Source organism: Asparagus officinalis, chromosome 3, assembly GCF_001876935.1.
Source record: "Asparagus officinalis chromosome 3, Aspof.V1, whole genome shotgun sequence".
Classification (NCBI taxonomy): domain Eukaryota; kingdom Viridiplantae; phylum Streptophyta; class Magnoliopsida; order Asparagales; family Asparagaceae; genus Asparagus; species Asparagus officinalis.
Genome location: NC_033796.1, coordinates 21,542,161 through 21,558,171, shown reverse-complemented (window position 1 = coordinate 21,558,171; position 16,011 = coordinate 21,542,161). Strand labels below are relative to the sequence as shown.

At 34.7% G+C, this 16,011-nt stretch overlaps 1 protein-coding gene and 1 long non-coding RNA gene across 3 annotated transcripts; one reads left to right on the top strand and one right to left on the bottom strand.

The window, feature by feature from the left end:
- On the bottom strand, positions 392-2,469 carry LOC109833336. 2 transcript variants are annotated; one of them, XR_002245200.1, is made up of 4 exons: positions 2,110-2,469; positions 1,017-1,105; positions 879-936; positions 392-715 (listed from the first exon to the last, which is right to left on the bottom strand). It is a non-coding gene; the product is annotated as an uncharacterized LOC109833336 (long non-coding RNA). The 2 variants fall into 2 exon arrangements; XR_002245199.1 differs by lacking the exon at positions 2,110-2,469 and adding an exon at positions 2,005-2,031.
- LOC109833335 (TBC1 domain family member 17-like) lies at positions 4,346-13,121 on the top strand. The gene is made up of 11 exons (XM_020400974.1): positions 4,346-4,761; positions 5,304-5,399; positions 6,398-6,501; positions 8,120-8,382; positions 8,878-9,000; positions 9,347-9,435; positions 9,852-9,957; positions 10,182-10,279; positions 11,137-11,394; positions 12,025-12,108; positions 12,859-13,121. Exons 1-11 carry the CDS (start codon positions 4,672-4,674, stop codon positions 12,871-12,873), a joined length of 1,326 nt encoding a protein of 441 aa, XP_020256563.1. The 5' UTR covers positions 4,346-4,671; the 3' UTR covers positions 12,874-13,121.

Here is a 16,011-nt window from a genome sequence, read left to right as displayed (position 1 = left end):
ATTCTAATAATCTGAAGGGACATTTTTGCTGACTTAATCACACATTCGCTGGACTTAATCACATGAATTACTGGTTGCTGACTTAATCACACATTCGCTGGACATTCATGGGAGAATTGCTGGTTGCTGACTTAATCACACATTCGCTGGACATTCATGGGAGAATTACTAGCTTAATCGAAATCTTCCAATCAGGTACAGGAAAGAAAAGTTTGTTTTCTGTAACATGCTTCTGCGTAATCTAACAACTCAAAGCCTTCACAGCAATTACAGATGCAAATCATATAAGCTCAAATCACAAGAAACAGATGCAACCAAAGTACTACCCTGCTGAAAAATAAGTACCAGGATTGAGCTGCAAATCATATAAGCTCAAATCACAAGAAACAGATGCAACCAAAGTAGCTGAATAATCATTACAAGATAGCTGCATATAAGCTCAAATCACATTACAAGATAGCTGCATAAAAGAGAATTGAGCTATAGCTAGCTGAATATGAGCTACAGCAAAGCTACAAGCATCAAACAGAGTTACATCATGAGTTACAACATCAAACAGAGTTTCATCAAAGAAAGACTTAACCTCCAAAATTACAACCAAAGTAGCTGAATATAAGCCCAAATCACATTACAAGATAGCTGCATAAAAGAGAATGCTCAACCTATGTTCCAACCACCCACCATTGATGCTATTCACTCGGATTTTACAAGATAGCTGCATACAAGAGAAGAAATTTTAATCATTACCGAGAATTGAGCGCATTAAACTATATTCAGCCTTCACATATGTGTAAACATATGCTGCAAATCATTACCTCAAAAATATTAAGCCCTTCATTACCGAGACATATGTGTAAACATATGCTGCAAATCATTACCTCAAAAATATTAAGCCCTTCATTACCGAGAAAATTTGAATCATCACCGAGAATTTAGCTGCAAATCACATTACAAAATAATCACTACTGAGAATTTAATCAAACAAAAAAAGTTTCATGAAAAAATATTAATTATACCTTGATTCTCCCATTCCACTTCCGATGACGCTTGATTCTCCCATTCTGAACTCTACAGTAGTTGAATTTTCTGACTCCATTCCGAACTCCTAAGGAAGAAAATAAATTCAAGAAAAACAAACTTAGTATTATAATTGTGGTTAGGAATACAAAGTTAGCATTTAGATTCTAGTTATAGTAGTTACTAAAGAAAATGCGCACCAATTATTTTGCTTTTAATTCGTTGGTCCAAAATAGTTCCAAAAAAACCCATAGTGACAGTGAGTTTTGAGCTATGTCAAAGTCACCCAAACTTATATGGGGTTGTATGGAATTTAACATAAAGATGTGTACAATTAAAACTGACAAATGAAATCATAAAGTTCATAAATTGCAAATTAATATCCAGTTATTCCTATGGTGACTCCAAAAAAGGAACCAAACTTATAATACCATTATTTACCACCAGGACTCTACCCCTTCTGAGAAGTTGATTGGAAGCAATGTAGAGATTACACCGTGATTTAAGCCCGTAGGATACTTCGCCAAATTGATCGTCTATTCCAGCCTCCAGGTACCAATAAAAACATCTAGAAAATCTGACTAACAGCGCGTAAGAAAAAATGGGAGAAATTGCCGAATTACTCACGTAAATCAAACATCTAGCGACAGCATAAACAGCTTTAGGTCTATCACTGGTTTTGTAAACTACCTGCCTCACTGGTTTTTGTAAACTACCACAACCAGTGAGTGAATTCTTCAAAACTAGTAGGGAACAATAATTTATGGAAGTTATAGGCATGTAACAAACTCATTCTACGTGATTAGCTAACAATTGGATCTCAACTTTCTGGCTTTATCAAATAGCAGCAAGCTTCCGCAAACTTAAAGATCACAAGAGTAAACTGTCTTTTTAAATGTAAATCTTCACGTATGACGACAAGATTACAGTAATTATAGGCATCTAAAATAAAAACTTCCGCAAACTTAAAAAGATCGATCGACTCACTTGATGAAAGAACGCTTGCTGCTGAGCCTCTTTAGGGGGGAGAAATTTCTTTAATATTACCGCCTTAACAAGCTTCCGCAAACTTAAAAAGATCAATCGACTCACTTGATGAAAGAACGCTTGTTGTTGTGATTGTGGAACGACGGCGACCCGGCGCTGTTGTAGAGCAGTCTCGCGGCGGCTGACGACGGCTCTATTGCAGGCGAAGTCGACGGATCTCGAGAGAAGGCGACGGATCTCGAGAGCAGGCGAAGGCGGCGGCTGACGGCGGCTGACGGCGTTCTCTCTCGCGGCTTTAGACGGCTCCGATGAAGTTTTTAAGGACGAGGAGAGAGATGAGCTGCATGGAATTGGGGATTTTAGTGGAGAAGAAATAGATTTGGGGGAGAGAGAGAGAAGGTCAAGGGATTTGGGGGGGAGCGTTTGAGATAAAGCGATTTATTTCAGGAGAGAGGAATTAATTGACGGAGGAAATTGCGGGTTTTTTGCAATAAAACCCCTGCAGCGCACGTAGACAGTGAACTGGCAGTGCATATACAGTTTCCTCTATATATATATATATATATATATATATATATATATATATATATATATATATATATATATAGTTTAGCTTGCATATACATGCTTATGAATACATATATATGTATACACAATCATATGCATATGTATATAGACATGTATATTAACACCATAAGCATTAATCAATTTATGACAAATTTTCGTTTCAGCAAAGGCATACAATGAGTTACCAAACAAAAATTTTGACATGAAAACATTAATCAATTTGATGATTTAATCAAATTTTATCACCAATTATAAAATAAAAATCTAACTGTGATCCATATAGCTGCTCTTAACGTAAGAACACATATGTGCAATACCGCTTGAAGATACAAGCTTCATAATCATGGAAATATGCAAATGAAATTACTTGATATTTTTTGGAGATCGAACAGATGGATGTATATACTAAAGCCCCCTTGAATATATAATAGCTGTAAATAAATTAGGATTTGTCTTCAAGCTGTTGAAGTTAAGCATGCTTCTTTATTCTGTAGTTGTTTGTTTTTATATAATATATATATTATATAATATATAATATATTATATATATTATATTATATATTATATAAATTATATCTATAATATATAATATATATATAATATTATATATATAATATATAATATATATAGAAGGACCCAATAATCACTGTTCATGCTGTAGTATTCCAAATCCCAAAATATTATATAATATTATAATAATATATGTTATTAAAATATTATATAATATTATAATATATAATTTATAGTATTCCAAATCCCAAAATATTGATAAAACAAATAAAATATTACAAATTATAGTATTCCAAATCCCAAAATATTGATGAAACAAATAAAATATTACAAATTTTGGTATTCCAAATCCCAAAATTTTGATGAAACAAACAAAATTTTAGAGATCCCAAAACATGTAAAAATTTTTATGAATTTTAAATTCTATGGTGAAATCCATATCCATAAATTTTGGGATAAAAAACAAACACCCCCCTTAAAGAAAAAGGTGATGATGACAAAGAGGATGAAGACGGGGAGGGTGATAGGAGCAGTGGGGAGGTTCAGGGTGGTGGTGAACAGAATTTTTAACAAAGGGGCTAATATTAAAATAGGAATGCAATTTGAGGGACTAATATTAAAATATTAAGCTGTGAAGGACGAATACAAAATAGTGATGACTTAAAAGATTAATATCGAAAAAAAAACCCAATGTAAAATGATATCCACATCCGTATTGGCTTGGATATAAAAATATTTAGCTGTCTATATTTGTATTTAGTATGCATGAATGAGAATTACTTCAATGAGTATCAATATTCTTTTATGTCTCTATCACAAGAAACAATTTATAAAAGGGTAATTTGCATCTAGCACATCAATACTTATCACCTCTCAACTATTTCACTAACTATTTGTCAGCTCTTAATTCACTGGGGAGAGGGGGGTTACATGCATCTATTCTCTTGCAAAATGTAAATTTAAGTGTGATACGCGATAGTAAAATAGTTTTTTTTTAAACCGCTAGTAAAATAGTTGAGGAACGGTTATTATATGCAATCTACCCTTGTAAATAAAAAAAACTCTGTTATATGTCCCGTTTTATATGTTTGTTAATTGTTGGTATTATCGTTGTTTTCCCTGCAGAAGCCAAATGGATGGAGGTGGGACTCCACTCTCTCTTCCTCTTCCTCTTCCTCAACCGCAGCCAAATTCATATAAAGCGAAATAATAATAATAATAATAATAATAGTCATAATAATAATAATAATAACTTACTTACCCACCACCACCCTTGTCGGAGGTCTCCTTGTTCCTTGTCCCAACCCAGCACTAAAATTAAGACAACTCATTCTATCCCCCGGAAATTACCAAAATGGCCTCAACCTCCTCCTCCTCTTCTCTTCTCCAAATTCATCTCCCCTTATTTTGATCCCTCTCCCCTAGCGCTCGATTTGGGTCTCTTCCGCTTCCCACGATAACATCTCTTTTGATTGGATCCATTTCGATCGCTGGGGCTCCTTTGTATTGTAGAATATTTTGTGGGTTTGTTTATTTTTGTGATAACTTATTGGAAAGGGGGAGACTTTTTGGGTTTTGATTTGTATACAAGATGTGGAGGGATCCGGGACTTCCTACTGATTCTTTTTATGAGGTCCGGGCTGAGTGCAATGATGTGCCAAAGACAAATTTTAAGATCAAGGTTCCATTTTTTATCCATTTTATTTGATTTTATGGAATTTTTGTTGGGTTCTATTTAATGTTTTGTTTTATATGGAAATTTGGCTGTAGTTTGTGAAAACTCATTTTAATTCCATTATATGGAAACTTTAGCTGTGAATATAAAAAGGAATGTGTTTTATTCATGGGTTTTTTTATATAATTTAAAGCTGTAGCATTTTTCATTTGGGAGGGAGAAATTATTGACAACGAGAAATTAGAGATCTTTGCATGTTTCTCTCTATTATTTAGCTACATTCGATGTAAATTTGCAACACTGTTGTGATTTCTTATGAAAACAGTGGGTGATCTGTAAGGAGACTTCTCATTATTTCACAAAGGAAACATAAATTAATAAATTCAATTAGTTGTTTCCTTTTTCTGGACAAAAGTTTCATTTATACTATTCAATCTTGCATATTCAGAGAGTAAATGGGATTAGTTAAAATTTTCTTTGTGGCTTGATTTCTTTTACGTGAAACTTGCTTTTTTCAGACGTTTATATGTTTTTCATTGTTAACGCAGAATGGAAAGACTCTTAGCCAAAGAAGATGGCAGGCTGCATTTAGTTCAGAGGGTTACTTAGATATAGGACCAACTCTTGCTCGAATTCATAGAGGAGTAAGTAACATGTTTTGATCTATTTAGCTTTCACATTATGGCATGGTTACAATCACATAGTTTTTTTTATTACTTAAACTTGTAGGATATCGTAGTTATCTCACAAGTCAAACCCCCAATTTATGACTGTGAACTCTGGGATAACCGTCTCTGTTTCTTTGGATTTCATTACACAATTGATTTGAATATATTTTGGAGCTAGCTAAGGGAACCTCTCCCTCTTCCTGTGATTAAACTAATTGCTAGAGTCCTTAATAAAAGGTTAACCATGTATAGCATTGATTCCTAATCTTACATCAGTTTCCTGATCTCAATGATTTCTAATATATAGACTTGGTCTCGATATTTGAATCATAATACAAGAATTTATAGGTATTCGTCCTCTATGCAGATTAGTTTCCATCCACCATCTTTCTGAGTGACATCAAGTTGTTTATACTCCAATTTCTCACTTTCAATAACTTCTTAACTGGATGCTCGATAAATTATTGTGTGAGATATACTCATTGGCTTGTGATTCAATTTAGTGGCTCGAATATAGTTGTCTCTGTTGATCATGAATGGATGCTAGAGTTGTAGAATCTAACTGGCCTTTGGTTAATCACCTACCTCTTTGCTGTATCGTACCTTGAGAAATTTACTCTCACTTTATCCTTCACTAAAGTATCTTTAGACAATCGCGGAGAGTAGATAGTAGGAAGGTAATAGCTGGGTGGCACAGACTTATTCTGCACTTTATTCGAGTGCTTACATTTTAACATTGCATAAGAAAATAAATCTTCAACTTGTAGCCAATTTCTCTCTGTCTGTTGGAGCATTAATACACTGAGTCATCCTAACAGATGCAATTGCGTGTTTGGCTACAAACTCATATGGGTAAAATTTAACTTATATTATTATATGGATAAATATTAACTCACATGGATAAATTTTAACTTATATCCAATTTGGATACTGTTATTTAAATATTTTGCTTCCTGATAACATTATCTGATTAGGGTGTTCATCCTTCAATTAGAGGAGAAGTTTGGGAGTTTCTACTTGGCTGTTTTGATCCTGGAAGCACCTTTGAAGAGCGAGATCAAATAAGACAAAGACGAAGGTAGTTCCTTTCCTGTGATAAATTTTCTTGACATCTTTAAGCTTCATACATGTATGCTCTGCTTCTAAAGTTTTCTTTTTCCTTTTTTTACTTCTGGATTTCAAGCTTTAGCTCTTGAAATCCAGAATATTAGTGTGTGCTTCAGCCATGTATGTTCTGCATCTAACCCATTTAAAGCCACAACAACTCAGAATATTAACAATTTAACATAATGATTGATACTCGATGTCAGCTGTCAAACATGAAGCTATGTCCTATTTTTTGGGTTCCAAATATTTTAGGAAATTACCATTAAAGCATACATTGCCTTCGAAGAACACTGATTTGCAAGTTGTAACAGCACCAGCTTGATCAGCACAAAAAAAGGCCAAAGCTTGACACTTGATGGTACACTGTAAAGGTATTAAATGACTCAGAAAACAACCAATCATTACAATTGCAAAATGTTGCAGCAAAACTGCATACTTGTAACTGGTATCTACTGAGAATTTCACAAGATAAAGAAGAAAACCAAGATGCTATTGATGCAAAGATGAGAAAATAAGAGAATGTAGCCAAAATAGCGCTGATCGATATAGAAGCAACCTCATCAATTGGTTGGTTGTGGAGCTTCATTGTATATTAGGAACTCCTTAGGAAAATTGACAAAGTTTTATGGTGGAAGGTCAACTTTCTGTCACGCTCAAGTTGATGCCCAACAATCTCAGTTAGTATTGACTTCTTGAGCAAGGAAATTATGAACAAGAGGGGACTTTTCAAAAACTTCGCAGGTGGTGAAAGACTTACTTTATTGGTTTTGGTGAGAAGCTTAATTATGGTCTTGTTGAATACTTCAGCTAGACCATTGGCGGTTGTGTTGTACAACGTAAAGGCCACATCTTGGATTCGGAACTTATCATAAAATTTGAAGAACGGTCGACTGATGAACTGTGGAGCGCTGTCGTGGAAGTTCATGCAACCAAGATACAGCCTGCCAAAATGTTTCCTGGACAAGGAAAGAATCTAGAATGGATAGATGATAAGTTTTGCTATAGGAACTTGTATCCTCTTTGTAGCACGTCATAAGTCAAAGGGCCTAGGAAAATATTCCATGAACGTTTATCCAATATGCTTATTTTAAAAACGGGTTATTTAGATATTAGTTCCCTAATCTTTAATAATTTCATATTATCCTCAAATCTTTGTAATTGCTCATAAGTCTCTCAAATCCTAAGGGTTCTTGAAATTTGGTCCCTTAATGACCATAAATACTTCTCATATTATGTTTCCCCTCAAAAACCCCTATTGTTCAAATTAGTTGAGGGGTATTTTGAGCATTGAAGGACCAAATTGTGAGACTCCTTAGGATTTGAGGGACATATGGGCTATTTCAAAGATTTGAGCTTTTATGAAATTATTGAAAGGTTGAGGGACTAATATCTAAATAACCCTTTAAAAAGATGCTTATAAGTTTAGAATAATAACTACTTATGGAAATATTTTTGTAGAAAAATAACACAATGATTTGTGTCCTTTCCATTTTGTAAAGTATGATAGTTCTTTCCTTTTAGGCTGCAAATACACGTACTTTCCTTCAACAAGCCACTCAAGAGCAAGTCCAATTGATAACTTTGTGCAGAGTACAATATGCTAGATGGAAGGAAGAGTGTCGTGAGATGGATTCTCATGTTGGGAGCGGTAAGATTATTACAGCTCCAATTATTACAGATGATGGTCAACCTATTCAAGATCCTTTGGTGCTGCTTCAAGCCGTTCCAAATCAAGGGGCTCAAGCTTCAGGAAGCAACGGGAATCTTAGTAGCAATAATTCCCATGTGGACACAGCTCCTCCCATTACAGACAAAAAAATAATCCAATGGAAACTTACATTACATCAAATTGGTAAGCATTAATTTGATCTTTTCCTTAGTTGTGCACTACTTCAGCTATGTCACAAGTAGAAATAATTACTTTAGTTCTTGGTGGTTTTAAGGAGTAGAAATAATTGAACGTTTCAATTCTTGGTGGTTTTAAGGATTAGAAATTAATTGTTAATTTTGGTTGCTTTTGGATGCATCTATTGGTAACTGAGTATAATTTCTTTAATAGCTGATGTGTAGCAAGAACATGATATTTTTTAATGTTGACACTGAAAACTTAATATTCACACCCTGTTTGTTTGTCCAATTGAGACATTTCTCTTATTGGCTTTAGCCTTTATCGCCGATGTATATGTTTTCATTTTTTAAAAATCATGTCATGTTAGGACTGAGTTTATAGGATACATACATTTCAACACAATTGTATTCCCCCCTTATTACAGTTAGCAAATCACTGAATTTAGTATATTCCTTTCAAATTCCACTAGTTTCTCATGGAATTGATTTGACATGACAGGTCTTGACGTGCTTCGCACTGACAGAACACTTGTGTTTTACGAGAAGCAAGAAAATCTCTCAAAACTGTGGGATATTCTTGCTGTCTATGCTTGGATTGACAAAGATGTTGGCTACTGTCAAGGTAATTGACAATATATTCACTTGCAAGTAATGTGGAGTCATTATCATGAGATACTAAATCTCATATATAGAAATAAAAATCTGAATAGATAGTGTGTTTCATTTATACCAATTTGTTATTTGTGCCTCGTATTGACCGGAATCAATAGGTTGCATTTTATGCTAGATCCTTCTGAATTCATGCATGAGTAGCTTGATCATTTTGCAAGTCATAGGGGGAACATCATGTCTACTGAATTCATATACTAGGTTCCTCTAGGATGTTCTCTTTCTTATTTCGTAATCATATCATATCATCTGTAATATATTATTTCAAGATAGTGTTTATAACTTCTGGTTATTTACAGGAATGAGTGATATTTGCTCTCCGATGATAATTATTCTCGACAATGAAGCAGATTCGTTTTTTTGTTTTGAGCGCTTGATGCGCAGATTGGTATATTTCTTTACCAAGACTTTATTTTCTAGAGCTTTATGCATTTCAATTTTCGTTCATGCATCTCTAGCATTTAACATGAATGGAAGTTTTATCATCTTGTAGAATTTAGTACATTAACAGGTCATTTCATATTACTCAATTAATGTACTTATTACATGTTGTTCTGCCACTCATACAAAGCTGAGACCAGTAAAGTTGATACCAAATCAGGATCTATATTCTTGAATGAACTTGTACGTATTGACTCTGCAAAATCAATTACTGCCTCAAAACTATTGGATTTGCTATAGATATAATCATGACCTCATAGTATTCTCTGCCGATGATTGTCTTATATAATTGAATATTAATAGTTTATTTTCTGTTGATCTTCATCTTGTTTTTAATTCAAATTGTTATTTGAAATTTTAAAGCGAGGAAATTTCAGATGCACAAACCAATCTGTCGGGGTCGAGAGTCAACTCCAAAGTTTAGCTGAAATAACTCAAGTTCTTGACCCAAAGCTTCATCAGCACCTTGGTATGTTCTAGTTGTTATGTCCATAATCTCATTAATGTAGACTTGCCTCATTTTGGCCTATTTTGTTCTTGGGTAGTTATGAACCTTGTTGCACTTATTATTCTATTTTCATTCTCAAGATGGGAGGATACTCATCAAGTTTCACGCTTTGTTTGCATCCTGATTTGCAACTGTTTCCCTTATTTTTAAAGTATTGATGAACTTCAATTTGTCTTTGAACACAGAAACACTAGGTGGGGGTGATTATCTATTCGCATTTCGTATGTTTATGGTATTATTTCGCCGAGAGTTCTCATTTGGAGATTCTTTGTTTCTTTGGGAGGTGAGAACCATGAAATCTAAATGTGTATAGAACATCTACCAGATGTCTTACTCAACTTTCCTTTATCTGCTTTGCCAATTGACATGTCATGATTATTATGTGAATAACTAGATTATTTGTATATCTTGTTCCTTAACTTCTTGAATCATTTTCTTTCTTTTGGGAAAAAAAATCATGAAGAGAATGTGTCAGCATGGCCCTTATGACCTTAGCTGAAATTATGTCTCAGGAAAAAAATTCAATTCTCTATAGCAAAACTTCATGAAGTATCATGTCTTTGAGGTTCATGTTTAGCTCGAAATTTTTGAAAGGTTGACTAGGTTTTAATGAGCTTGGAGTACATGAGAAATAAATAGCCTTCCTGAGGATGCTTTAAAGGGTTTTCTTTTGTCCAAAATAAAAAAACTTTAGCTGGCCACAAAACGCCTATAGTGTTTGAAGACTTTTCAAGTTACCACGCATACAGCATAACCCCCAGATTACTTCTACATGCCCCCAACTTTGGTCATTATTTTCCAGAGAACCCCCAAGTATCAACGCTATGCTCAGAAAACCCCCAATTTTCAGCATTATTTTCCGAAAATCCCCCTTACTTCTGATAAAATTTCAGAAAATCCCCATCGCACCCTTAGGAAGCATGTTGAAGAAATTGCGCCATTGCCAAAAGTTTTGGGGATAAATCAAAATGGGCCAAAATTTGGGGGTGTTTATGGAATTCGTCCTTAAATAAATACAGGTATGTATAGCCACTAATCTCTATTTTTTCCTTCAAGGTCACTCTCAAAATATGTTTCACCTCAAATTTGTATTTTCATTTGTTTCCATTCTGATGTCTAATCTTACAAACTTCTATACAGATGATGTGGGCTCTGGAATATGACCCTGACTTCTTTTCTGTGTATGAAGCCCAAGATGTGGGGGTTGGAAATGACAAAAAGGATGGATCTAAAGGGAAAGTAAAATCAACTCGCCAGCTTGGCAAGTATGAGCGTGAAAATATGAGGTCCAAAATTGATGCTCCACTCCCAATTACAGTTTTTCTTGTTGCTAGTGTCCTCAAGGACAAAAGCGCAAAGCTACTGCAAGAAGCAAGAGGCTTGGACGATGTTGTCAAGGTAAAAACAAAGCTAGGTTGATGGCGCTTTGAAAAGTTCTTTGTGATCTGTTTTAGAAATAAACATGAAAAAATCTAGATATGTTCAAGTCAATATATATCGGAGCTATGTACATTAACCTTAATAGGCTTGATTTTGGATGCAAATGTCCACAACTCTAGAGAAGATCATGATTTTGTTCATTCAGCTGATCAAGTCAACAAAAGCAAAAGATGGTCCTAATTTAAAATAAATGTCACTTTGAATGACTTGGTATATAATAAAATCATTTCAGACATTGCATTTAGATTTTCGAACAATAAGTTAGAAAGAAATTTTGGGAAAATGATTTGTTGCATAGTATCTCAGACTTGATAGAATGGTTTGGCCAAGTTTGTCATAGATTCAAAGCCAACCTATGTAAGAAGTCAAAGTCAGTAAGTCAAGATGGAAATATTGATCTGTGGGCCATCATATGTCATAAATCATCGTAAGATACAACGTTAGGTCAAATATGTTTTCCTTATGATTCGATATACTTATCTTTAATAAGATTTGTTATTGCAATTTTCATCAAGTCTTTATGATTTTATATTTTCAAAATTTGACAAAATGTTTCCCACTCTTTGCATCTGTTTGTTTTGCCATCAGATTTTGAATGACATCACTGGAAACTTGGATGCTAAAAAAGCTTGTAGTGGAGCACTGAAACTTCACAAGAAGTACTTGAAAAAGGTAAGGGAAAATTTTCAACAAAATCATATTAGAATGCAAAATTTTCAAGCTATTTCCGTTCTTAACTATGACATCAAATTGATTTTAGACGCATGTTTACTCTGCCATGGTCAGTGCTAGGGTCATTTTGAGACAGCTTCCAGACAAAAATTTAGGCCAGTTTCTGTAGTAAATGGATTTTCCCCTTTTTTCTTTTGAACAGTGGACAGAAATATTAGTCATCTTAATCCTTCTGATGCATTTCCAGAAAGTAATGGGCCGATATTGAGTAGCTCAATATTCGATAAACAAACAATCATGCAATGACGCAAATAAGAATTATCCATCAAACTTTTGTTATGCTTCATGGTCTTTCATATGGTTTCTGAATATGGCAATAAACCTTATGGCTAGTCATCCCTAGTTTCACCAATGTATCTCATAAGCTTTGTCCTCAATTTTAATAGATATTTTTGTCAAATACCATAACCGACATGTTACTCTAGCATATTCAAATTTGACAAATTCCCTGGTAGATCACTTGTCAAATATAGTTTACATTTCACAGAATCTTGTGTATCCACTTCTATGTACTCAGAAAGAGAAGCAGTTCATGTTCTGGAAGTAACAGTTAAACAAAATTTATTTTGAACCACATTCACATGTTATTATGGGTTCATACTGTAGTGGCTTATTTCATGCCTTATAATTTTCACTTGTTTAGTGCACGTTTATGTGATTTTAAATTTAAATGCATGACTTTTTCTACAGGCCAAGAAATCATAATTGATGAAATAAAGCTACGATTCCATCATCCTGGATTCTTCATCTTGCTACTCGCAGCAGGGTGTTTTTTTCATAATTGTTGTCAGCGTGGACGTCTCCAAATTAACTATTATTACACGAAAAATCCAAGATATCATATTGTTTGTTGCTTGAGCCCGAATGATATGTATGATGATGTTGTATTCGTCTTAATTCATTGTACACACACAACACTCTGATTATACCATCGTCACAACCACTGTTGTATCTGTATTGCTGCAAATACAGGAAGCTTCTACTCTGAAGCTTCCTTCAAATTAATAAAATGCAAAAAATGGAGAAAAGAAAATTAATCTCTATGTTTTGAAGTTGTTTGTTTGGGATAAAGGCTTTGTTTGTTGTTGGCCGTTGTGGTGTTCTTGTTTTCCAATTTAATGATATGGTCGTCAGAAAGTGATATTTTTGCTATGTTTGGTTTAGCCTCTCCAGTTTATCCAAATGAAATTGAAACCATGTACCTGCTGAGCTTACTCATTCTTCTGCACTTAAGCAGGGGACAGGCAGCGTTTACCAAATTCATAATGTAGTCGTGTTAAGTTCCACTAACAAATAACATAACTCTAATGGGTTTTTTTAGATATATACCCTCCAAAAGTTCCACTAACAAATAACATAACTCTAATGGGTTTTTTAGAGATTCCCTCCAAATATTTCTAAATTCCCCTCCAAATCATTATATTTTTTTTATTTGCCTTTCAGATTGTTGCATTCCCTCAAAATTAATTCAATCTGATTCTTATTAAAACTTTAACAACCTTTTAAAATAGAATTACCTTGATATCCATGTCTGAAAGGTTTGAGAAGAGAAAACCATCAACCTCCCAAAATCCCCTATACTTTGAGATACTTGTTCACATTAGTTACTGTTTCTCGCGCACCATGAAATTGCCTTAATTGCTGGAAACGAAGTGCTTGTTGTTGTTCATAAGACATAACCATCAGCGAGTCTCGTTCAAACCCGATGTCTCTTCTAATGCAAAGTCAACTGAGGATGTATCTTCAGTGATTCATCTCTCTGATTATCGTCAAGCAGTCTGTTTTTGTTGGGCGTATCTTCAGTACTATAGACCACAATGTGATGTTGATGTCAGCCATTGCCTTTCAATTGAGGATTCTAAGCAATGGTTCCACAATACTTTACTCTTGAACAAAAAACCCATGCCCTCAATATTTCACTTTATGCTCTCTTTGCTAGCCTATAAATTCCAGAGAATGATAATTGGATGCAATAGAGCAGTTCGAATGGTCGCCACAGAATATTTTTCCGCTCTAGGACAGAGAAGGGGGCAAAAGTTTGGTTTGAGAGAAAGGATAAGGGGCATGATTAATTGTTACCAACAATCTTTAATTTAATCTTTCTAAGTAAGGGGTAGATTAGATATTTCTAATTATTTGAGAGAATATTGTAAGTAAACTCCCTGCCTTTTACTTTAGAGGATAAATTTGAGGGAAAGAAAGTGTTATGGTAATTCGCCATTTAAAGATAAAAATATCGAGAAACTATCTTCATAGGCCCGAAAGAGCTATGGCCCAAGCCAGCTTAGCGGCCCAAAGCCCAGCCAAAAACAAATCTATTAACCCACCGAGCGACGAGTCATCTTTACTGACGCAAAGCGTGGGATCAGTCGACCCTTCATAATCAAGACGACTCCTCAAGAGTCCGCCCGCCTCATAATCGAGACAACTCCTCAAATAGTCGGCTCGACCATCTACTCGGCTGTCTACTCGGCCAGAGGCTCACTCGACTGTCTGATCGACGATTGACGGACGAGAGATTTGAAAATACGAAGAGGGCTGTGTTTGGGGTTGGAGTGGGAGAGGACATCAGAAATAATGGCATGACAGACTGAGGGTGTGGGAGAGTTGGTACATAGAGAAGCAATTGTGTCGGTAGTAGAGAATTGAATGACTAGGAAAGACGCAAAAGGAATGGTAGTTGCTAAAGAAAGCGTAATGATGAGAGCTTAATTTGCATGGGATGCTATGTCTTTTAACAGGAGAAGAGAGAAGGTATTCAACATTTGAGGCCACTGTGACTGTGATAGAAGAATGAAACGGGGTTGATGACTTGAGCTGCGTCGAGGCCTATTTATAGAGAGGAAAGAGAGTTTGGCTGAGAATTTCACTTGAAGAATTGGGCCCAATTCAGGACTGATTTTGACATGAAATAAAACACCGTCGATTATTTACAGGTAGATTTACAAGCTGAAATTTCTGCGTCCTGAATTCAACCTGACAGAATCACTTAGATTCGATGGATAAGGTGTACACTTAAGTTGGTTTCTGCCCAAATGATAATCCAAATCAAATCATGTGCAAAAACGGAACATCCGAACATGTACATGCAATTAAAGAATTTATAACATTGCGAGTAACAGGAACGAGCTACTAGTTGTAGATAATTTCCTATACCACTTCCTCAAGAAATGTGGTAGGCCATCAAAATGGATGGTCCATGTCAATCATCATACGCTGTTTAATTTAAACCATTGTGAATGAGAGCTGATACGATATGAACATTGTGTATCCATGAATCAAGAACCTCATTTGTTGAATTATCAAATTTTGAAATATCATTCTCTTTGCAAGCATTTAATAAATGGATTATAAGTCATTAGATTCCTTGTTTTTGTGAAGAAACACTTTCGAGAATGGAAATCATTATGCCTGGAGTAGAAGCCATTAAATTCCTTGTTTTCATTCAAGAAACACTTTCGGAAATGGAAATCATTATGACTGGAGTAGATTATCCATTTTGATACTCCACCTTAGTTTGTTTATAGATGGTTGTAACAAATCCTCTGCATCAAAAGTTAATTCCCTCTTACTCCAAATAATCTTAATAATATGACTTCTACATTTTTTAATGCCAAAAACAATTAGTATGTCATACTTTCCAGTCACCAACTTCCCATCTTAATGAAGCCTTTGATGACTTAAATACTAATTGTTTCTAATTCAAAGCTTCATGACACAAACTTTCAGCAAAATAAATCATTTCTTCACCTCTATTCTTCAGGGATTCTTCTTGAGGCTAGTCAACCTCATAACAGAATTAGTTATCTCTATACTAAGACATTGCATATTTTAAGTTTGGAA